Below are 19,127 nucleotides of genomic sequence, written 5' to 3'. Positions count from 1 at the left end.
CGAAAGAAACTCGTTTAAATAATCAGCAAGTCGGCGCGGCTATCCGCTCACATATACATACACACAGGAGAAGCTCGAGATTGTTTAGAAAAGCCGCAGAGAGATTGAACGCGGCAGTATAGCTGACAGTGATCGGTGTGGCGGCGGCGAGAGCCATGTCAAGTGCAGCAGTAGTCTTGCACATTTGGCCGTCCCGTCGATGCGTCGCTTTATGCTATACACGCCGACGCACTTCTCTTGATGTAGAACACGCCACCGGAAGCAGCTCCTCGTACCGACCACTTCAGCACCAGCTTCCTTTTATCGCGCGATTCCAAGATGCCCAGACACCCTCGTTTCTAAGCACGGCTTTGATAGATCGCGTCTGCGAGCGCGGGATTCGCGTTGCGTGATTTTATTGATTTTTCAACGTCGTTATACGCATCAGTTGGCTAGCAATACATCGTGGATTCATGATGATTAATTCGAGGAGGTAACAGGAAATTGTTTAATATGTAAAGCGTCTTAAAGTAGATCATGTATGAGTGTGCTATAATATCAGCTGTCGGTGTCTTCAGTGTCGATGGCAATCATAAATGTATAGGACGTGCGGCACAGCCGTCAAAATCAATCGAGACGCTCTTCTCTCGGATATTCTTGATATCGCGTAAAACAAATCCAGGACGGTTCTGAAAATTGATTAGTCGATCTCGTAAGTCTGATTAGTGTTTGCGCGAGACTGGCGCAGCTGACACGAAAAACGTCGGTGATCCTGCAGGCAATTATGAATGCGAAATCTATCCCATACGATCGCGCTCGCTATATTCAGGTTTATCCAGAACTAAACTCTGCCAAAAGCAGTCGCACACATCGCGAAAAACGCAATAAACACCGAAGAAGAATGAGCGACAGTTAAATTTACGAGCAACACTCTCCTCGCGCGCGCTGTGTCTGATGAGCCACGGACATTTCTAATTTTCTTCAAACAATAAAATTAGGCATCAACGCGTTCACGCATGCGCGTCGGAGAGGATTCGAGTGTCCGCGAAGCTCGTAAACTCTCGGAGGAATGACAGAAGGTGTCCGGCATATATAGCCGGCCGAAAAAGCCTATTAAAAAGCCGTTCGGTTACGCTGCGAATTGATGGCTCGACGGCGAAGAAAAAAGACGATATTGAAGCGTCGCGGAAGAGGCTCGAACTCGTTTCTCCGTAGAGCCAAAAATCCGCAGAGGTCGAGAGCTGCCCTCATGAATACATTATCCTTTGTAACGAGGCGAATAGGTCAAGTGGATGGAGTCTCTCTCTCTCTCTCTCTCTCTCTTTCTCTCTCTCTCTCTCTCTCTCTCTTCCTCTCTCTCTCTCTCTCTCTCTCTCTCTCTCTCTCTCTCTCTCTCTCTCTCTCTCTCTCTCTTACTCTCGCTCTTGCGTACGGCGGCTGTCCATAAATCACTCAAAAGGCTAGCAGCAGCCAAGGGATCAGCGTTGACTCGGTAACCTCCTCGTATCTCACGTGTGTGCCAGCGTGTTGTTGGCCTCTCGTCTTCCTCCACTCGTCCCATCTGCTTCCGCTTTTTGCCCCCGGCCAGAGAGATATTCGACCTGCTCACATGTATAGTCTCTCTGAAGCTGTTGCTCTGCCTTGTTTTATTCAACTGTAAAATTACCAGCCGTCACGAGGCTGTTGCTACAAAGGCTTTTGGATTTTATTTTCGCTGAACGAATCCGAGTAAAGAGCTTTGTCAGAGGGTGGTATTGCCGTTTAGTCGATTTTATACACGCGACGGATGATTTTTTTTTCATCCCGTTGTGGAATTTCGTTGCAAAGCGGACAGCATCAATTGCCTTCTCGTTTCAGTTACAGCAGAATGCCCCAGTTTTATGTTTCATAGAGGCGCTTTGAAAACACGGAATATTTCTGAAATTTCTTTGAAAAAAAACACGCGCATTTTCAGATGTAAATCACTCGCAGCGGATGAGCATATTTCAGGAGATATCCCGTGAAAAACGATCACAGAACTCTCATGTGGGTCATTATGAATTTATTACATTTATCGCGTGTAACATGCGGGCCCGTTTAGCGTTGCTGAAACACCCGCTTCGCTTGATTTATTAGCTCGAAATACACATGTTCTCGGCTATTTCCTTGTTCATTAAATCGTTTCTTTTTTCGCGTAATTCGTTATTTTCGACGGCCCAACTGAATTTCAGGCCTGCTATCCGCGGATTACAAAAGTTTTGCGCGGCGAGCGACGAAAAAAAAAATTGAAACGAAATCACGTAAAAAATCCGTATCCGTTTCCCCCCGACACAATAAATTTGCGCTAATGCTATTTCCGCGAGAAAGCTATGCTCGCAGTGCGCGAGCGTTAAAAATTTCCGAGTCATAAACCGCGGCGAACTATAAATTTCAATCTCCATTATAGAGTTTGACCTCGTCGTCATTTCGCCGAGCCAGCGGAGCATCAAAACGTCGATCACGGAATAAAGTGTTGTAAAAAAGACGCGCGCACACAATGCAACTCTCCGACCAGCTTATATAGGTATACAGCTGTACATTACGCATCAGACTATACACACTGAATGCATAATAGCCGGGCACAGCAGCAGGTCTCTTGCATCGCCGGGGCGTAAATCGTGCTTGCATAGTCCGCGTCGTGTGTCGAAGGGCCGTATCCGTTGGCCGGTTCATCCGTGATGCGTGTACTAATATCGCGCTCCTCGCTACGGGGCCGTAATATGACAGGCGCAATGACGTTCACGAGGCGTAATTCCCGCGCGACGCGCCGTTACGTTCGATTGGATGGACGGAAGGCTAATTCGCGCGGAGATGAAGAGAGACCGGAAGGGCTCCACGCAACCCGATGAATATTTCTCTCTATCTCCGACCCTCTATACTACTGCTGCGTTGCCGCGGCTGGACAATACCCGAGTTCTCGCGATAAATCAGCGGGGGATAATGGATATGCGCTACGAGACGCCGTCGCGGCCGTGTGTGCCGCTCTTCCTGTCGCCTGTGAGGCTGAAATGATCAGCGCGAATTTCGGATTGAAAATGAGGACGCCGCAGAGAACGATCATGATGCGCTGCGCTCGCTCATCTGCGATGAATTACGACGCGGCTGGTTGCGGCGAGCTTTCGATGGATCTGTGTTTATGTGTGTGTGTGCGCGGCGGTTGCGCTGATGATTCATTGTTTGGAGTTTATATACTTGTTCTCGTTTTCTGCTCCTTTAATTTTGTTGTATAACAGCTCGTCGATCGATGCTTTCCCGTTAATGTATGTGTTTTGTGGAAATTAATCAAAAGTCAATCATTCTCTGGTTTTTCGCGAAATTCAAATTGTACGCTCGCGAGATATAACTGACAGTTTTGAAATTAAAGTCGATAATGGAAAACGCTGAACAAAACATAAACGTAGCGTACATAAAGTAAACTTTCATCAAAATTTTAATACCGTTGAAATTAGACTTCCCTGTATTCTACTTTTAAATAATCGTACAGGGCATTGATGGATCAAAGGATAAGAAAACTCAAGGGTATAGAGTAGAAAATATGAAATCAATTGTGGAGTGTGAAACAATTTGCTGTATTTCAGGTTCATCTTTTCATCTGCTTGTATCATTTGACAGATTGAAACAACAGTACATAATAATAAGAAGAAAAAAACAACTATAGAAGCGCCAATGTTATTGGTATGTCGCGCGGTGGCCTCTGTAACTTTTTTCTTTCATCTACCGCGATTACGCTGTACATTACAATTTTTCCGCATCACGCGAGTACAAGCACCCGTTTCGACGTATCCACTACTGATGAATTGTCCGAACTAAGAGGCAGACACACCTCGTGTTGTGTAACTTTCGGCGGCATTCTTAATGCCAGACTAATATAATAATAATAATAATAATAATAATAATAATAATAATAATAATAATAATAATAATAATGATAATAAAAATGAACGGCACGTGTTTATTTCGCAATAATACAATATTATTATTATAAAGTAATGATGATAACTAATAATTATACAATAATAAAGGTCGATATAGTATCGATAAATATTATATCATCATGAGTCATGATGATTTACAGATGACGCGAATATACATATAATAATAATATTAATAGAAATAATAATCGTAGGTGTGTGTGTGTTCTATGTATAATAACCGGTGATGTTATCAACGACATAAACGCGCGTACTCGTTGATAGCATTACCGCGTACACGATATCTCGATAAATTCATTTATACAACCGACGTTTATAGTTGATATACAGGTAATCGTTAATAATCTTTGTGTCATTCGTCACTCGTTATTTTCGCTCAGAGTTTACTCTTCCTTCCTCACTTAGCTCTCACTCGGCCGATACTCTTTTTTTCCTTCCTTTTTATCCCATGCATACGACAGTCCAATGAAATGTTTTACTATATAAAGAACTTTGGTTACGCAAAAATAGACGACGAGATTGTTTATATATATTTATATAATATTTATAATTATCTATGTATAGTTAGAGATTTATCTTTAGCACTTATGTCCCACATCCTCCTTTGTCGCATGAGCACTTTCGCTCGCTCGTCCTTTCACGCTTATCCGCACTTTCTCTCATTCTCCAACAGTTACAAGCTACGTACGTATATAGTTTACAAATGTGTGTGTGTATGTGTCTCTGTGTATTTTTCTCGTCTATGAACAAATTTACAGCGTCTTTTCGTCCTCTCGGAACGATAGCGTGCAGTGATGATTCGCCGCGGCGAAGTTATAACACGGTGAATAATAGATCGTCGCGACGGCGTACATAGTGTGTGTGTCCGGATATATAAATAATGAAACGGGGTGTGGGGACACTGACCGATCATGCATAGCCGTAAGGAACGTCGAGGCTCGAGCTAGTATAATTTATGGGTTCGACAAGTCGTGTGCGTAGCGCTTTGTACTGCTCTTCTTTTCGAATCTGTCGGAGTAGTATCGTACACGTGTCTCTCTTTCTATTCCGATCGCGCTCGTCGTTTACGCCAAATGTGCGTATAAGTACAAATATATACCGGGGAAGAGAAAGCCGCAGCGCGACTCGGCGCTGTACAAGAGCTACACAATGATAGAATAGAAAGAGCAGGCGACGGGGAAGATAAGAAAATGTAAGACACAGAGACTACGCGGACTCGCAAGCGCTATACCTATAGTCGACGCCGGCTCTCGATTTGCATGTCCTTGGCTGTCTCTTTTGCGACGACGGCGAGGGATATATATATAATCAAAGTCGAAGAATCACAGTCAAACGGTTTTTATCACACGGCTGCAGCGGCTTAGGGATGCATGCCGGAGGCGGCGCCGAGCCTCGAGTTCGCGTAGAGCGAGGCGTAGGGCGAGAAGTAGGGCGGCAGGCCTGCGGGGTGAGGGGGCGGCGGCAGAGGCAGCCCCAGTGTGGACAGTCCCGGTGGCCCGGCGTAGGGTTTGCCGTAGGGGTGGTAGCGCGCGGTGGCCAGCGGGCTGAGCGGCGGCGTGGGGTACGTCCTGGAGAGGAGGGGGTGTCCAGGCCCTAGACCGGGCGGCGTCAGGAGCGACAGGGCCGCTGCAGTGGTGGCGGCGGTGGCGCCGGCTGCCGATTCGGCGCTCGGCTGGCCCGTGTGTCCGCGGAAGTGCTGCAGCAGCTCGTCCGAGGTAGAGAATCTCTTGCCGCAGTAGGCGGCGTCGCTGCCGATCCAGTTGCAGACGTAGGGATGCATCTGCGAGGCGGCCGCTAGGGCGACCAACTGGGCGTGTGCGTAGGCGGCGTAGGGCGAGGACGCAGCGGCGAGTTGGGCCGCGGCCGCGGCGGCTGCCGCAGAGGGTTTGTGGTCGCACTGGGCGCAGCCGGCCGGGCAAGGGCCTGCTTGACTCGTTACCGGGAGCTTGCCGCCGTTGACGCCAGAGGCGGTGGACGTGCTTGCCAGCAGGTGGCTGTTGAGCTGGCAGCCGTTGCAGTAAGGGTCGCGGCAGACGGGCACGAGGGTGTCTCCGCCCGAGGGCGTCTTCATGCGAGCGTAGCTGATGTACGGATGGCTGGCGAGGCCGTTTTTGAGGGCGGCCGCGGCCGCGTGATGCTGTGACATAAGCGAACTGGCGGTCATGGCGTCGAGGGGCGGCAGCTGACCTGGGTAGGGAAGCCCGTAAGCAGCAGAGGGCGTTGTCGTCGTGCTCGCGCCGGCGGACGTTGCCGAGATCAGACTCATGGGCGAGGGCCTGAAACCGGCGAGCGAGTACTCGTGCGACTGCGCGGGGCTGTAGGCTGCCTTGGGCGCCGAGGGGCTGCTGGTTGCGGCGAGCCTCGAGCTAGGGGATTCCCTGGGGTTGCTACCACCGCTGCTGGCCGTCGGCTCGTTGCTGGGCGTCGAGCTCTTGCGTCCCTGCGGGGTCATGGCTCTGCCGCCGGAGGAGGAGGCACTCTGGTTGCTGGAGCAGCGCTTGTTGCCCGGCGTCCGCGAGCGGTTGCTGCTGCTGCCCGAGGCGGAGTGTGTCGAGGGGACGCGCTGCTGCTGTGGCTGTTCCGGGCTGGCGTCCTTGTCGCGGCTGATGCAGGACTCGTAGGGCTTGAAGCTGCTGGACTTGGCGCCCTCCGAGGTCGGTGGCGAGTAGGTTGCGGTGCCCGACGGCGTCGAGCTGTGGCCTGTTCCCGGCGACGATTTGTCCCTGGCGTCCGACTTGCCGGACGACTTGCCGGACTTGTCCGGCGACACCTGCAGCAGCGGCTTGCTTGAAGGCGGGTCGATGCCGATCTGGCTGCAGGTCTGGGCCAGCAACGCCAGTGGGCTCTTCTTGGCGTCCAGCTGCAACACGGAAAGAAGCGACGAGTCAGTAAAGTTGGAAAAAGTCGAACCAAAGCTCGCTCGACGCGCGCGTTATAAATCTCGCAACCCTCCGTAAAACGCCGCGCGCGGACCGTCGGCTTGCGCTTAATCGAAGCGACGCCCTGAAAAAGCACTTCCTTGCGAAATTGCTTGCGAAAGTCCGTCCAGCGAGAGCTTCTATATGGCGGAGAGAGAAGAAAGAACGCGCCATAAACCGGCCGCGGCGGCAGCGTACAGACACAAGAGCCTTTGAAATGGAGCGAGGTTTATGATGCGTGCCTGAAGTACGGGCGATAAAATCTCCAGACGGAATAAAGCCAGCACGCGGGCGAGCATTATTCCCCGTTGACAAACGTCACTCTTTAATGCCTTCCTCTATGCGCGCAATCGCTTACGTGTGTACGTGTGTGCATGCGAGCTGCAGTATACAGAACGGCCGAAGTGTCGACGACTACGCAGACACGCGAATATGCAACGATTCCGATGGATTAATGTCGTTTCGGCTGGCACGTACACGAGTGTCAAAGTAGTCCAGATAATTTAAGCGCTTTGGCAATCGATCAAGAACTCGCTGAGCCGCTCCGGAATCGCTGTAGGCGACTCTCTACGTGCGCCCGCAGTCGAGGACGGTAATAGAGTTTATTACACGCGAGCGAGAGCGGATAAATAAATCGGACAGGTATGTGCATTGATTCGATGATTGAGGTGAGCTCGATGCCGAGAGGTATGCGAGAGAACTTTTTTACATCCTGCCGGAATTCCTCGCTTCGATAAACTGCGAGCGTAAAGAAAGCGGCGGAGGGAGAGAGAAAAAGGGGCGACGTTGCAAAGGTGCAAATTTGGCGCAATAAAAAGAGAGGCACGCCGTTATACGGCTGCAACGGGCCATTATGCGGCTCGCTCGCGCAATAGACGCGAGCGTGTATAGCTGTGTGGTATACGTGGGCGAGCTACACGTATACTTGTTTGCGTGAGCGAGAAGCCGTGAAAATTTACTGCTAATTATATCTCTTTGCAGAGTGGAAATGGCTCGCGCGCGAGAACGTGAGTAGGCGAAAGAAGCCGGCTACACATGCGCGGAGCGAGAGTGAGTCAGATTTAGTTTATATCGGTATAAAGCGCGCGTTGTATAGCATTTGCAACAATAATGGATAGTCTCTTTCGGATCGTTATCTTTCGTGAAATATAGCCAAAAGCAATTATGCCGGTATTAGCGCTGCTAATAAACTATAGCCAAGAGAGAGAGAGAGAGAGAGAGAGAGAGAGAGAGAGAGAGAGAGACTGAGCTAATGAAATGTAACTTAATTGTCGGATTATATCGCGCGAGCACGTGGATTTTCCGAGAGGATATAGCAAGGACTTAAATTATAACGAATTTACGATTGACTTTACAACGTCTTTTCGCAATGCCACTCCTGGTTCTCGTTCGATCGCGATGTTCGAGTAGAGAAAATATTTTAATAAACGAAAACACGTTTTTTTTTCCACTTCGAAGTATCGACAAGCAATATAACAAGAATATTAACAACCTCGCGTTATTGGTTTGCGCGGCGATAAAACTTTGAAATAAGAAAAAAATAGCCGGCGCTCTCTCGAACACGTAGGTAAACATTTTTAAAACGCGCAGCGCGCCGCTTCGTCGAGCTATCCCATAATTCAGAGAGATTGAGATACCGGTTTTTATTTTTTACGATTATGACTATGCCATCAATATAACTTGTCGGGCTACTGGAATAAAATTTTAATTTATACTTTAAGCCGCCTCTCTCTCGCTTTTTATATTAATGATGGATGCTATATTATTACTCGGAACCTGTTAAGTTTCGTCGCGCGTTTAATTTTAGACTGTCCACTACTTTCGCGCGCGCGAGAAACTCACCGAAGCATTATCATTCGCGGATGACAAATTTCTTACAGTTTTTTTTCGTGTAAATTGAGAAAAAGCGTGCTAAATTATCGCCGCGGGAGAAAAGAGAGAAGGCTCGCGTATAAGTTAAAAATTAAACGCACCTGCGCCCGACATTATTCTTAATTTAAAATAGCGTCATTTTCATAAACAACCTCGTATCAACGACGACGTATATCGTGTACACGAGTGAGTCTTGGCACGGCTAATTTACACAAAAATCGCAAGCAGCTCTTACATTAAAACTCGAATCAACCGAAAATAGAACAATAAACGTTAAATTTTTCTCGCAGCTCTCTCGACCCACAATCGCGCGCGCATTAGCACCTCGGAAATCTCAATCGATTTCGCGCGGCACCTCCTGGTCGACCGCATACTCCTTTCGCTCCGCATGTATTATATAGCACAGCGGCTCTTTCTTAATGCGGCGCCGCGGCGCGTTCATTCTCGTGCTAATTGAAAAGAGTCGTCAGCGAGGCGAGGAAACTGATAAAATCGAAAGTCGCGTTTAATGTTGTTTATGTACGGAGGAGACGAATGAATGTTTCGTGAAATAAACGCGCGATTGCACATTATCTCGGCCTGAGAAAATTTATAGTGGAAGTAACTGCTGCTCCTGCCGCTGCGGCTTTTTTTCTCCTCGGATCTCCGCAAGCGCGGCTTTAAATTTATCTTTCGACGCGAGGAATTCGTGCGCTTTTGATCTTGGCGAGGTGAAAACGCTGCGCAACCTGTGTGTGTGTGTGTATTAACGGAAAAAGTTATAGGCGTCGTTACATTATGGATTTAAGTATCGTAGATCGACGTCGGATCAATCAGCGCTCGAATAACTCAACGTGTTTTGGATTAGGTATTAAATCAATCCGATTAAAAATCATCGTAATATCATACACGCGTGGCAGCGGCGCGCATTGTTCTGTATATATACACTCGACAACGCTTTCTCGAGAGGTGTGTATTAATAAAAATTTCCGAGATTTATTTCTTACACGCGACTGGTGCAAGATATACGAGAACACATTTATCTTGGCCGCGCGGTCACATAAATCACGATCATTTTTCTTGCTTTCTTTTTTGACTGTATAATTTTGTGTTTTCATAATTCATCGCGCGCGCTCGCGCTGAAATCGTCGGCTTCGGCTTTTCGTATAATCCCCGAATAAATGTTGTAAGAGACACACTCGAATAGCGATCGCAAAAATGGGCCAACACGACCCTTGTATTTTCACATTGGAAATCCGTGAAATCCAAGATGAATCCGTGCTTTACCGAAAAAAGGGACTTCGGACGTAAATAAATAGCGTTAAAATAAATATTTGGCTTCACCCGTATTTACATGCTCGCTGCGCGGCGCCGCCGCGCTGGCTAATAAATCTGAGTGACTGACAACGAGTAGATTCCGCCGCCTCAATAAACGTAATTTTATGCAATCTTATCTTCTCCGCGAGAGACACGTTAATTGAATTATTTATTACCTTGGCTAAAACCGTTATACACTCGGGCGTATATATATTTATAACGCGCCGAAAAAAAAAGAAAATTAAAAACAGTTCCCGACAGCAAACACAATGAACCGCAACGACACTTCCGATAATTAGCGGCAGCAGGTCGACGGCATTGCGCAAAGCTCTCGCGCATCGCTGACATCTGACAGCGTAACGACGACGGGTCTTTGCCCCGGTGACGCGTACGCACAATAAAATATGCGCGCGCTCGAATTTATTTCCAGGCTGACGAGGCCCCTAAGCAGCGTACAAGCAGAGACACACAAAATATATATATATATATATATATATATATATATATACACAGGCATTGTTTCGAGCAAGCAGCGTGTATAGCGCGAGCGAAAGTGAGACGGAGAGCTTGATTTATGCGGCGCATAAATCGAAACGCGTCGCGTGAGACCGGAAAGCTTGGCAGTGTGCGGCCCCTGTCTCTCTCTCTCTCTCTCTCTCTCTCTCTCTCTCTCTCTCTCTCTCTCTCTCTCTCTCCTCTCGTATCACGAAAATAGTAACTTACGGTGCCGGCCGAGTCGGTCGGCCGCTTCCGCGGATATGAGAGCTTGTATTGTAACAGGGGAAGAAAAATGTCTCGGCCGGCTGTCGTACCACATGACGAAAGCTCGTCGTGTTGCGTTAACTGATTCCGCTTGTTCGCCTGTCGGCCCGATTAAATTCGAGCTTCGTCAAATTGCCCGTTGGCTCATGCGAGAGATATACGCGAGAGTCGCTTTTGCGAAAGAAACGTGTTGCGGTCTGTAATGTGCTCAGCTCGCTCTCCGCAGCCTCTGGTACTTTTTTTTTGCTGCCGTTTGTTGCGTCGACTTCCTTTCTTTTTACGCCGGCGCGCTGTAGTTGTATTTGCATTTCTGGACCTCTTTGTACAGTCGAATCGCGTTATGACGGAAGCGGGTAATTGCGGCTGAAAATTCGTCGCGATCATAAAGAAAAAGAAACTCGACGGAGCGAGAAATTGAAGGCGTAATAATCGCTCCGGTGATTATCGCGAGTATACGAAATAAGAATGACACACGATCGGCCGCGCGATATAATCATCGCGAGTACAGCAAAGGGCATAATTAGTCAGCGACGGTGGCGGACACGAAAAATGTCAAACGGAAAACGTGTTGCAAGTAATTTCAATCCCGTCGAGCATATAGCCCCCCGACGCTGTAATTATAACGGGTTCACATACTGCGTATACAGATGATTGATCGCTCTTACAACTGTTATAAAAGCGAGCAGCGCAGCTTGCAAAGTTCTTTTTTTTCTCGCCCGAGCTCTTTCCGAGGAGGTAAAAAATAGATTGATGATGCAACAGTTTTATACGCGAGCTCCCGAGATATTTATCGTCCTTACGAATAAACTGGGTTGTACTTTATTTCTCTCTTACGTACTAACTTTTCCCTCATGCCCGCGACGACAAAAAAAACGGAGCAGAAAGAATGCAAATGTCCTTTCTCGATAAACTCGCGGGCGTAAAAAGCGAAGCGAAGCGATAAATCAAAGAAAGGGAGTGCACAGACGGTGCGCGCGTAAATTCGGGGAACCCGCGCCGCGGCAAGAAAGAGATCGGTGTATACTCGAGCTCCAATTTGGGGCATAGCGCAGCTGCCGACACGCCGCCTTTAACAAATTGCCGGCGATGCTCTCGAGTATAGAAAGCGCAGCGCGATCGCGCAAATATTTGGCTTCCTAGACCAGACCGTTTGTTTTCCCTTCGGCGAAAGGAGCGCGAGGGCGAGATCATCGTGCACATACATCGCGGCGGCCAACGAGGATTTACAGTGCGACGGAGCCCACGCGCGCGAAATAGAGCTCTACTATACTACGCTCCTTTTACTGATATACGAGCTGCGAAATCCGCGCGGGTATATAGATAAGCGCGCGGAGGTATCACAAAGGTGTATTATGTGTGGGCCGATGCCTTACCGTCGTGGGCAGCGGTGTCAGATATTCCGGACGGAGGTACTGATTGGCGTTGGACGTCAGCATTGTGTACTGTACTCCCTTATCTCGGCGAGCTTGTTCCTCTCTTCCTCGTGTTGTAGCTTGTATCCTTCTTCTTTTTGGCAACTTGAAACACAGCTTTTTTATACTTTCTTAAAAACTCTCTTGGATAGATCACCACACCGAGTCGCTAGTAATAATCACTGATTTTTCACTGATGGTCGAGAGCATATCACGCACAGCGCGCAGCGAAGGAGACTGCGAGCAAATTCACTTCTGGCTCGATATTATATTATTATCGCGCTATTATCCAGCCGGCGCGGATATCTGCGTCGTCGAGAAATCCATTAAAGCTCCTCAACGCGCACGTCATCCGCAGCGAGGAAAAAGCGTCGCGCGCACTCTCCGTATAGCTATATACTATACGTATACACTTGCTGCTGCTCGCTCGCTCACAAAGGCTGGCTCTTTCTGCTTATAATCCAGGTGCGCGCCTGGCGCTGACGCGTGCTGCTAGACGGGCTGCTAAGTCTCGGACGTGTGTATACAGACGCAGAGCCGGGTGCACGTTCACCGGACGGACTCCGAAGCGAAACTAGTGCCTCGACGGCGGGCGCACGTTCGCTGCGGCTCGCGCGCGCTGCTCCACTTCCCCTCTCCGCGCCTGTCGCTGCTCGGAGGAGAGGACATCTCCCACCCCTCGCAGACTCGCTCCTTCGCCGCTACTGCCGCCCGGAGCGCTATACCTACACCACTACTATAGGTATACTGTGTGACTCTACTCACCTCACCACCAAAGAGGAGCTGCTCTCCCCACTGACAGGCCAGCGCACGTCGACTCGTTGATGATGTATACGGAGATGTGTCTACGTATTATTTCGGGATCAGTGATGTACCGGCGATGCGCTTTCTGTCTTTGTGGGGGGTGAATGATTTCGTTGAATTAGTTTGACGGAGTAGCTTCGGTCGCGTTGATGGCGGATTTTCAAAATGTTTGTATTACTCGAATCGATGGAAAATAAATAGAGGAAATGTTTGACACAATACCTTTCGAGGAAATCACTATTGGCTTTCATTAATCATACATAGTGGTATACGCGAGATACACATGTGACACACGTGTCGTAAATACAAATGCTTCTATACGGTTATTATTCTGGGAAGCTTCGCAAATGTCACAAATACTCTGCAACAAAGAGCTTCGCTTGAATATGTACATATTAAATGTTCTGCAATAAAAGCCATATGGAAATCGCGCGGACAATGTTTTCTAATACGGAAGTTTTCAATAAGTTAAACGCTCGATCTTTTATTCTCTTCTTTGAAAGAATTCTCGCGTAGCTCGAGAGACGTCAAAGACAAAACGTGTCAAGCACTTTGTTTAAAAAATGTTTTCCAAAAGCTATATAATTGCGAAAAACGCACGTTTAAAATATTAACGATTTTAACGTTACGTATCAGCAACAAAGAACCGAGTACAGAGTTTCAAAGCATATTTTTTAAAAGAAAATTCAGCACAAAAGTAGCGCAAAACATGGTAAACAGCTTTTGCGGCATGTCTCTCTACCTCATTTTTACTATGACGAGTTCTTGAAAAAAAAGGCTGACGAGAGTTGTGGGTTCTTGCTCGACACCGTGTCACGCGTTCTCGCTTTACGGGTAGAGCTGGTGGTTTTGTTAGCAACGGCTTGACGAGTGAGCATTAACCGAGTCCCCTTTATAACGCTTATTTTTCTATGCGTTTTTCTGTTGTTCTCGTCGCGCATTAAGGCTACGAGATTACGGATGAATTATTTTCATCGACGTGCTATTTCTGTTACATAATCCTGTGCACCTGCTGTCAGTGCAGAGCGTAATGCAATATTTTGACTTTATTAATGAAATAAGATAAAAACAGAACTTTGTGAAAGGTTGATTTTATGGATAAATTTCAGGTTATTTGATTTTCAAGCAAAAAGCACACCTGTCGTTGCACACGATTTTGAGCGTAGTGACACCGGCAGATAGCGACATCTGCCGATCGATATCCGAGTCAAACATTTATTTTTCGTTGATTGAAGTATCTCGTTATTACTACGAATTGTACTTTCTCAAAATTGCTATAAGGTATTATAGAATATAAAAGTTAAAAAATTATCGTCTAAAAAATTCACGTTCTAAAAATCAACTTTCTTAATAATTTTCATCATTCTAGCGCAATCCTCTGATCACAAGTCTATCAATACCTTGTCACACTTATAACCGCACGTGATTTTTTCCCCTCGGGATTAATAATTCATCGAGACTTTCAATGACGGCGAAGTAGCTCATAAAATGTATTTCGAATCATTGAAATCGATTCTGGCACACGCATAAGTTTTTTAGCTTCATAAAAATAAAATTACCTCTGGCATTCAGCGGTACGAAGTTTAAAATTTCAATTCTTAAAACTGCTCTGTTTCACAACTGAAATAAATATGTAGCGAGCACATTCGTTATTTAAAAGACCGAATAATTGAAATCTCGACAGTTTACATCCATTCAACGAGACACACGCCACATCTCGATGAACGTCAATCCGAAGCATTACATCGTTCACAGAAAAAAAATCGAAGGAACGACGTGTGCGGGCGCGATCTTCCCTTCCCCGTGTTGATAAAGTGAATATCAGCGATCATAATTTACGGCTGGATTGACAATTGTTCCGCACATATGCGCAACGCCGCAGAGAAACGTATGTATGAATTACCTCTGTGGGGCTTTGACGATAATGCATTAAAGCGTATTTAATAGCAAACATTGGCCGATATGCCGCGGAGAGGCGCAGAATGCACACGCGAATACATAGCCCCAGTTCCATATAGATAGCGAGAGACTGATACGATCGCGCGCCGGCGCTCTCTGTGTGACAATGTGACGGCAGCTCTCCGCTGTATTATTCATATCTCGCTCGCTATATCCACTCGGTAATTATAATGCAAATGTATCATTTACAGAATAGTTTAGTCAAATAAGGCCGTACGTACGGCGATGCTTCAATTATAGCGTCGCGCGGCTGCGCGTATACGCGTCCGCGGATACATGCATAATGCGATAGTAGACCGAGTAGAGACTTTGTATAACGGATGATAATTGAAAAAGGAGAAATTCGAGTAGGCAAGCGTCTGTTCGAGAAGGAATAACAACATCGCATTATATACTGCAGTTGGAATTGATTGAAAATTTCATTCTCGATGTGCATGAAATAAGAGCCGTTCGTCACTTTTTATTATGTTTTGGCATACGCCTCTCATGGATTATGGAAGAATCATTCAATTACCTGAAAGATAAACTTGTTTGGCAGTCGGTAAACGCATCTATCGTTTCTTCGATGTCAAGTTTAAGCGAGATTACACTGAAATTGTGCAAAGCGAGCATCGTTATTGCGGTAACAAATCACCCAGTGAATAATAACGTCTTCCAAAATAGAAACCGCGTATCATCAGCTGAAACCATCATCAGTGCGTCACACATAAGCATTCGTCGTATAATATCCCTCTTCGCAAAATTTAATCGCCTACTCCGCGAAATAATCCAAACGCGCTCGTTCGAGTCTGCCGCGAAGCCCAATTCACAACGGATATCCGTACTAATTATTCCAGATCATTAGCAAATTTTACTACCCGACGCTGAACCTGAGCGAAAGGACGACGACGAGGCTTCTTAATACTCTACAAGCTGCTTTGGGTCCGCACGACGTGTACGCAAGAGTTTATGGCTTTATGGGCCGTAGTAGTGGTGTGCAAAAAAAGCAATTACGGTTTACGGCCTTAATTCGAGCATGCAGTCGGCACCGGCGAGCAGTGTATGCGAGCTTTGAAGTGACCGGCACTTTAAACCGATGGGCCCTAGCGAGGAACTGCAAGCGTTTCTTGGGACAAGTGTTCAGCCTCTCGAGAGTGTGTTGCAGTGCACACACGGATTTGATAACGACAGGGAGTTGCTGTGTACGTCTACTGCGACGAGTTGCGAAAATAAAAATATTTTAAAATTTGTTGTCACTATTACACATATACGTACGAGGAAAATAAAATCGCTTTATTTCTTAGTCTCTTCGTAAATTTTTATTCAAATTTTAATATAACTTACTCAAATTCCCTCATGCATGAAAAACGTAAAAAATGCATCGCGATCATTCACAATTTAAAAGGAATTTATGAAAGCAATTCAGCGAGATTAAATTGTTCACTCAATAAAAAGAGTTTTACTCCTCAATAATTTACAAGCATTATGCGATTTCCCAGTAATCGCGCTGCGAAGCTTAATTTTATTAAGCGGCATAAATAATCTTGCGCAATAAATTCGCGACAAATCGATGATTACGAATATTTTTTAAATACGCACTATAAATAACGATTGTAAATTCCGAACGCCTCTCTTCGAGCATCAGCCATTTTTCCCGGCTTAATTGCGCCTCTCCTCTCTCTCTCTCTCTCTCTCTCTCTCTCTCTCTCTCTCTCTCTCTCTCTCTCTCTCTCTCTCTCTCTCTCTCTCTCTCCCTTCAAAGAGTGAAAATACACGGACGAACGACATAAACACGAATGTATCGAATCGCGTTTTCGAATTATGCGATAATCCTTTTTAAAAGTTCTCCACACGCTCGACTTTGTGCAATTACATTAACTCAAGTAGCGCACACTGCTGTACAGTACGGCGGCAGGAAAGTTTTTTCAATTAAAAACAGTGCCATCAATTTTAAACTGCATGACGAAATAATTTGTGCAGTGGCGGCTGCGCGCGTGCGGCCGAAAAAAAAGTGTACACCCAATTTACGGCTTGTTATATTTATAACGGTATGACACTCGCGGCCAAAACGCAATCGACCTTATCGGCCGCGAAAGTGTGTTTCGCTTGTTATTATCTTACGGCGGTTTCCTTCGCGACTCGGGTTTATACCAAAAGATCGAAGGTCAGCTGCGAGGAAATTCTTTCGGAGCGTGCGATTTCTTCTATATAGGTATGCAATATTGATTGACATTATTGTAGAAAAGTTTCGTGTCCGATGTCGTTAAAACGTACTTACGCAGTCCCCCATGGTTTCTTCCCCCGCACGCGATACGGCTCTTTTCGTCGCGTCAGCGTGTCTGCAATCTCATGTTTTTATGGACCTGGACTTTTTGGTGCAGCGCGGACTGCGCAGCGAAAGAGAGGAGTGGGTGTTTACGATGCGATTCGAGGAAGCGAACGGCGGGTTAGTCCCGTAATTTTCCAGAGTTTTATAACTGTTGATTTGGCCCATTGCGCGTTGCTCGATCTGCATGAGCTTTTATTGTCCGGCTTTATGTTATAACTTCGCATCGGCTCATTGTTCTCCGCTTCTGGCTGGCAGGTATTCATCGACGTAACAAAGCCAGTCGAGTTGCGCAACTATACGAAAATGTATAATCACCTCTTATTAGCAGAAAACGCTAGTCGATTATATTCTAAAACCAGCGACAGCCCGCTGTTGATCAAAGGCATTTTTTTCCCTACTTCCGACGCTTACAGAGCGTCGACGCGCCGGTCACCAGCGTCGATCATCATTCTCTTCTGTGGTGTTCACTCATCGTCGTCGCGCTTAATAGCCGGTCTTTCGGCAGCCGCGCAAACACAGACGGCCTTGCGTCAGTCCACCCGCACTCCCGACTCCACGGGAATAATTATACAGCAGCACTCGCGCCTCTCTCTCGTCACTTATTCGACGGCGACAGCCTTCTCTCTCTCTCTCTCTCTCTCTCTCTCTCTCTCTCTCTCTCTCTCTCTCTCTCGCTCCTCTAACTAGCGCTAATAACGCCGCTAATGTTCTTCCGAGGAAACTCCTCGCGGCTAACGAGCATCTCCGCGTGCGGAGGCGGAGAGCTGCGGACGGGGTTAAAATTAAAGGTCGAAGGATTATTAAAAAAGAAATTGTGCCCATTTCGGAATTTACAAAGCGAGCGGTGAATTTAAGAGAGAGGGCGGAGATGGCCTGTTTTTTTGCGGTGAAAGTGGATAATGTATTGTGGAAGCGTGGTTTTTTTGACGGGTCAGCAAAATACTGGTGTTATTTTTGGTTTTTGACGAGTCCTTTGCTTCCTCTACAAATTGATAACGTCATAGACGAAAATGAAAATAAAAATCGTTCGAAGGTCCCGTTATACCACGCTTGTTATTTCGAAAAAGTAAAATATCGATGACGGTAAAAAATGAATAAGCTTTTTCACCGCTTGCCAAACACTATACGCGTGAGGGGAAAAAGATTTCGCAGTCAGCATATCAATGCATCACGTACACCGAGCGCGCGCAATATAAAACAAGAATTAATCCGAAAAAATACTCGCTCGCGCCTGCGCTGCTCCCCATCAACAATGGAAAAAAATGTTTCGATTTCAAATAGCTTTTTTCGGTCGGCCGCGATATATAAATTCGAATTTGCGAAAAAAAGCCCAGCGCAGTCTGCAGACACTCGCCCACACGCACACGCACAGAGAGGAGAACTCGAGCGCAGGGTTGAACGGCGACGGCTCTTTTATTGTTTTTCCCTCTTCCACTCCTCCCTCTCTCACCTAAATTATATTTCCCGCGGGTCTGCGGCCGTTTGTTCGCGGCGCGTACGAGCGCGGAATTTTACGAGGAGCAATTATTAAAAATATTCCGCGCGCCGGGAATTTTCATCGTCGCTTGCTCGCTCGCGTCGTTTCGGCAGTTGTCAGATGAATATCTATTCTATACATATGTCGCAGCTCTGCTTGCGCCCTCTGCAAACGCCTGTATGCATATGTAGATGTGTATGCGGCTGGTACATTGTGTGAGAGGATACACACCTGTAGTATACATTCCGCGATTTCGCGTGTAGGCGTGACAAAATGCGCTCATGCGCTGTATATACGTGTATGTATGTGTACACAAAAGCGAACGAGGGGTGAAAAGGAAAAGCCAAAAGGCGATGTCGGTGAAAGTGAAACATTCTGTTGCGCGTGTTT

At 46.8% G+C, this 19,127-nt stretch overlaps 1 protein-coding gene across 1 annotated transcript; it reads right to left on the bottom strand.

The window, feature by feature from the left end:
- Nucleotides 1-3,545: 3,545 nt before the first annotated feature.
- LOC100122980 (zinc finger protein Elbow) lies at nucleotides 3,546-13,222 on the bottom strand. The gene is made up of 2 exons (XM_001606538.6): nucleotides 12,151-13,222; nucleotides 3,546-6,789 (listed from the first exon to the last, which is right to left on the bottom strand). Exons 1-2 carry the CDS (start codon nucleotides 12,211-12,213, stop codon nucleotides 5,290-5,292), a joined length of 1,563 nt encoding a protein of 520 aa, XP_001606588.1. The 5' UTR covers nucleotides 12,214-13,222; the 3' UTR covers nucleotides 3,546-5,289.
- Between the last annotated feature and the right edge of the window lie 5,905 nt (nucleotides 13,223-19,127).

Source organism: Nasonia vitripennis, chromosome 3 (genome assembly GCF_009193385.2).
Source record: "Nasonia vitripennis strain AsymCx chromosome 3, Nvit_psr_1.1, whole genome shotgun sequence".
Classification (NCBI taxonomy): Eukaryota; Metazoa; Arthropoda; class Insecta; order Hymenoptera; family Pteromalidae; genus Nasonia; species Nasonia vitripennis.
Note: the sequence above shows the minus strand (reverse complement) of the source record. Positions and strands in the feature narration are given on the sequence as shown.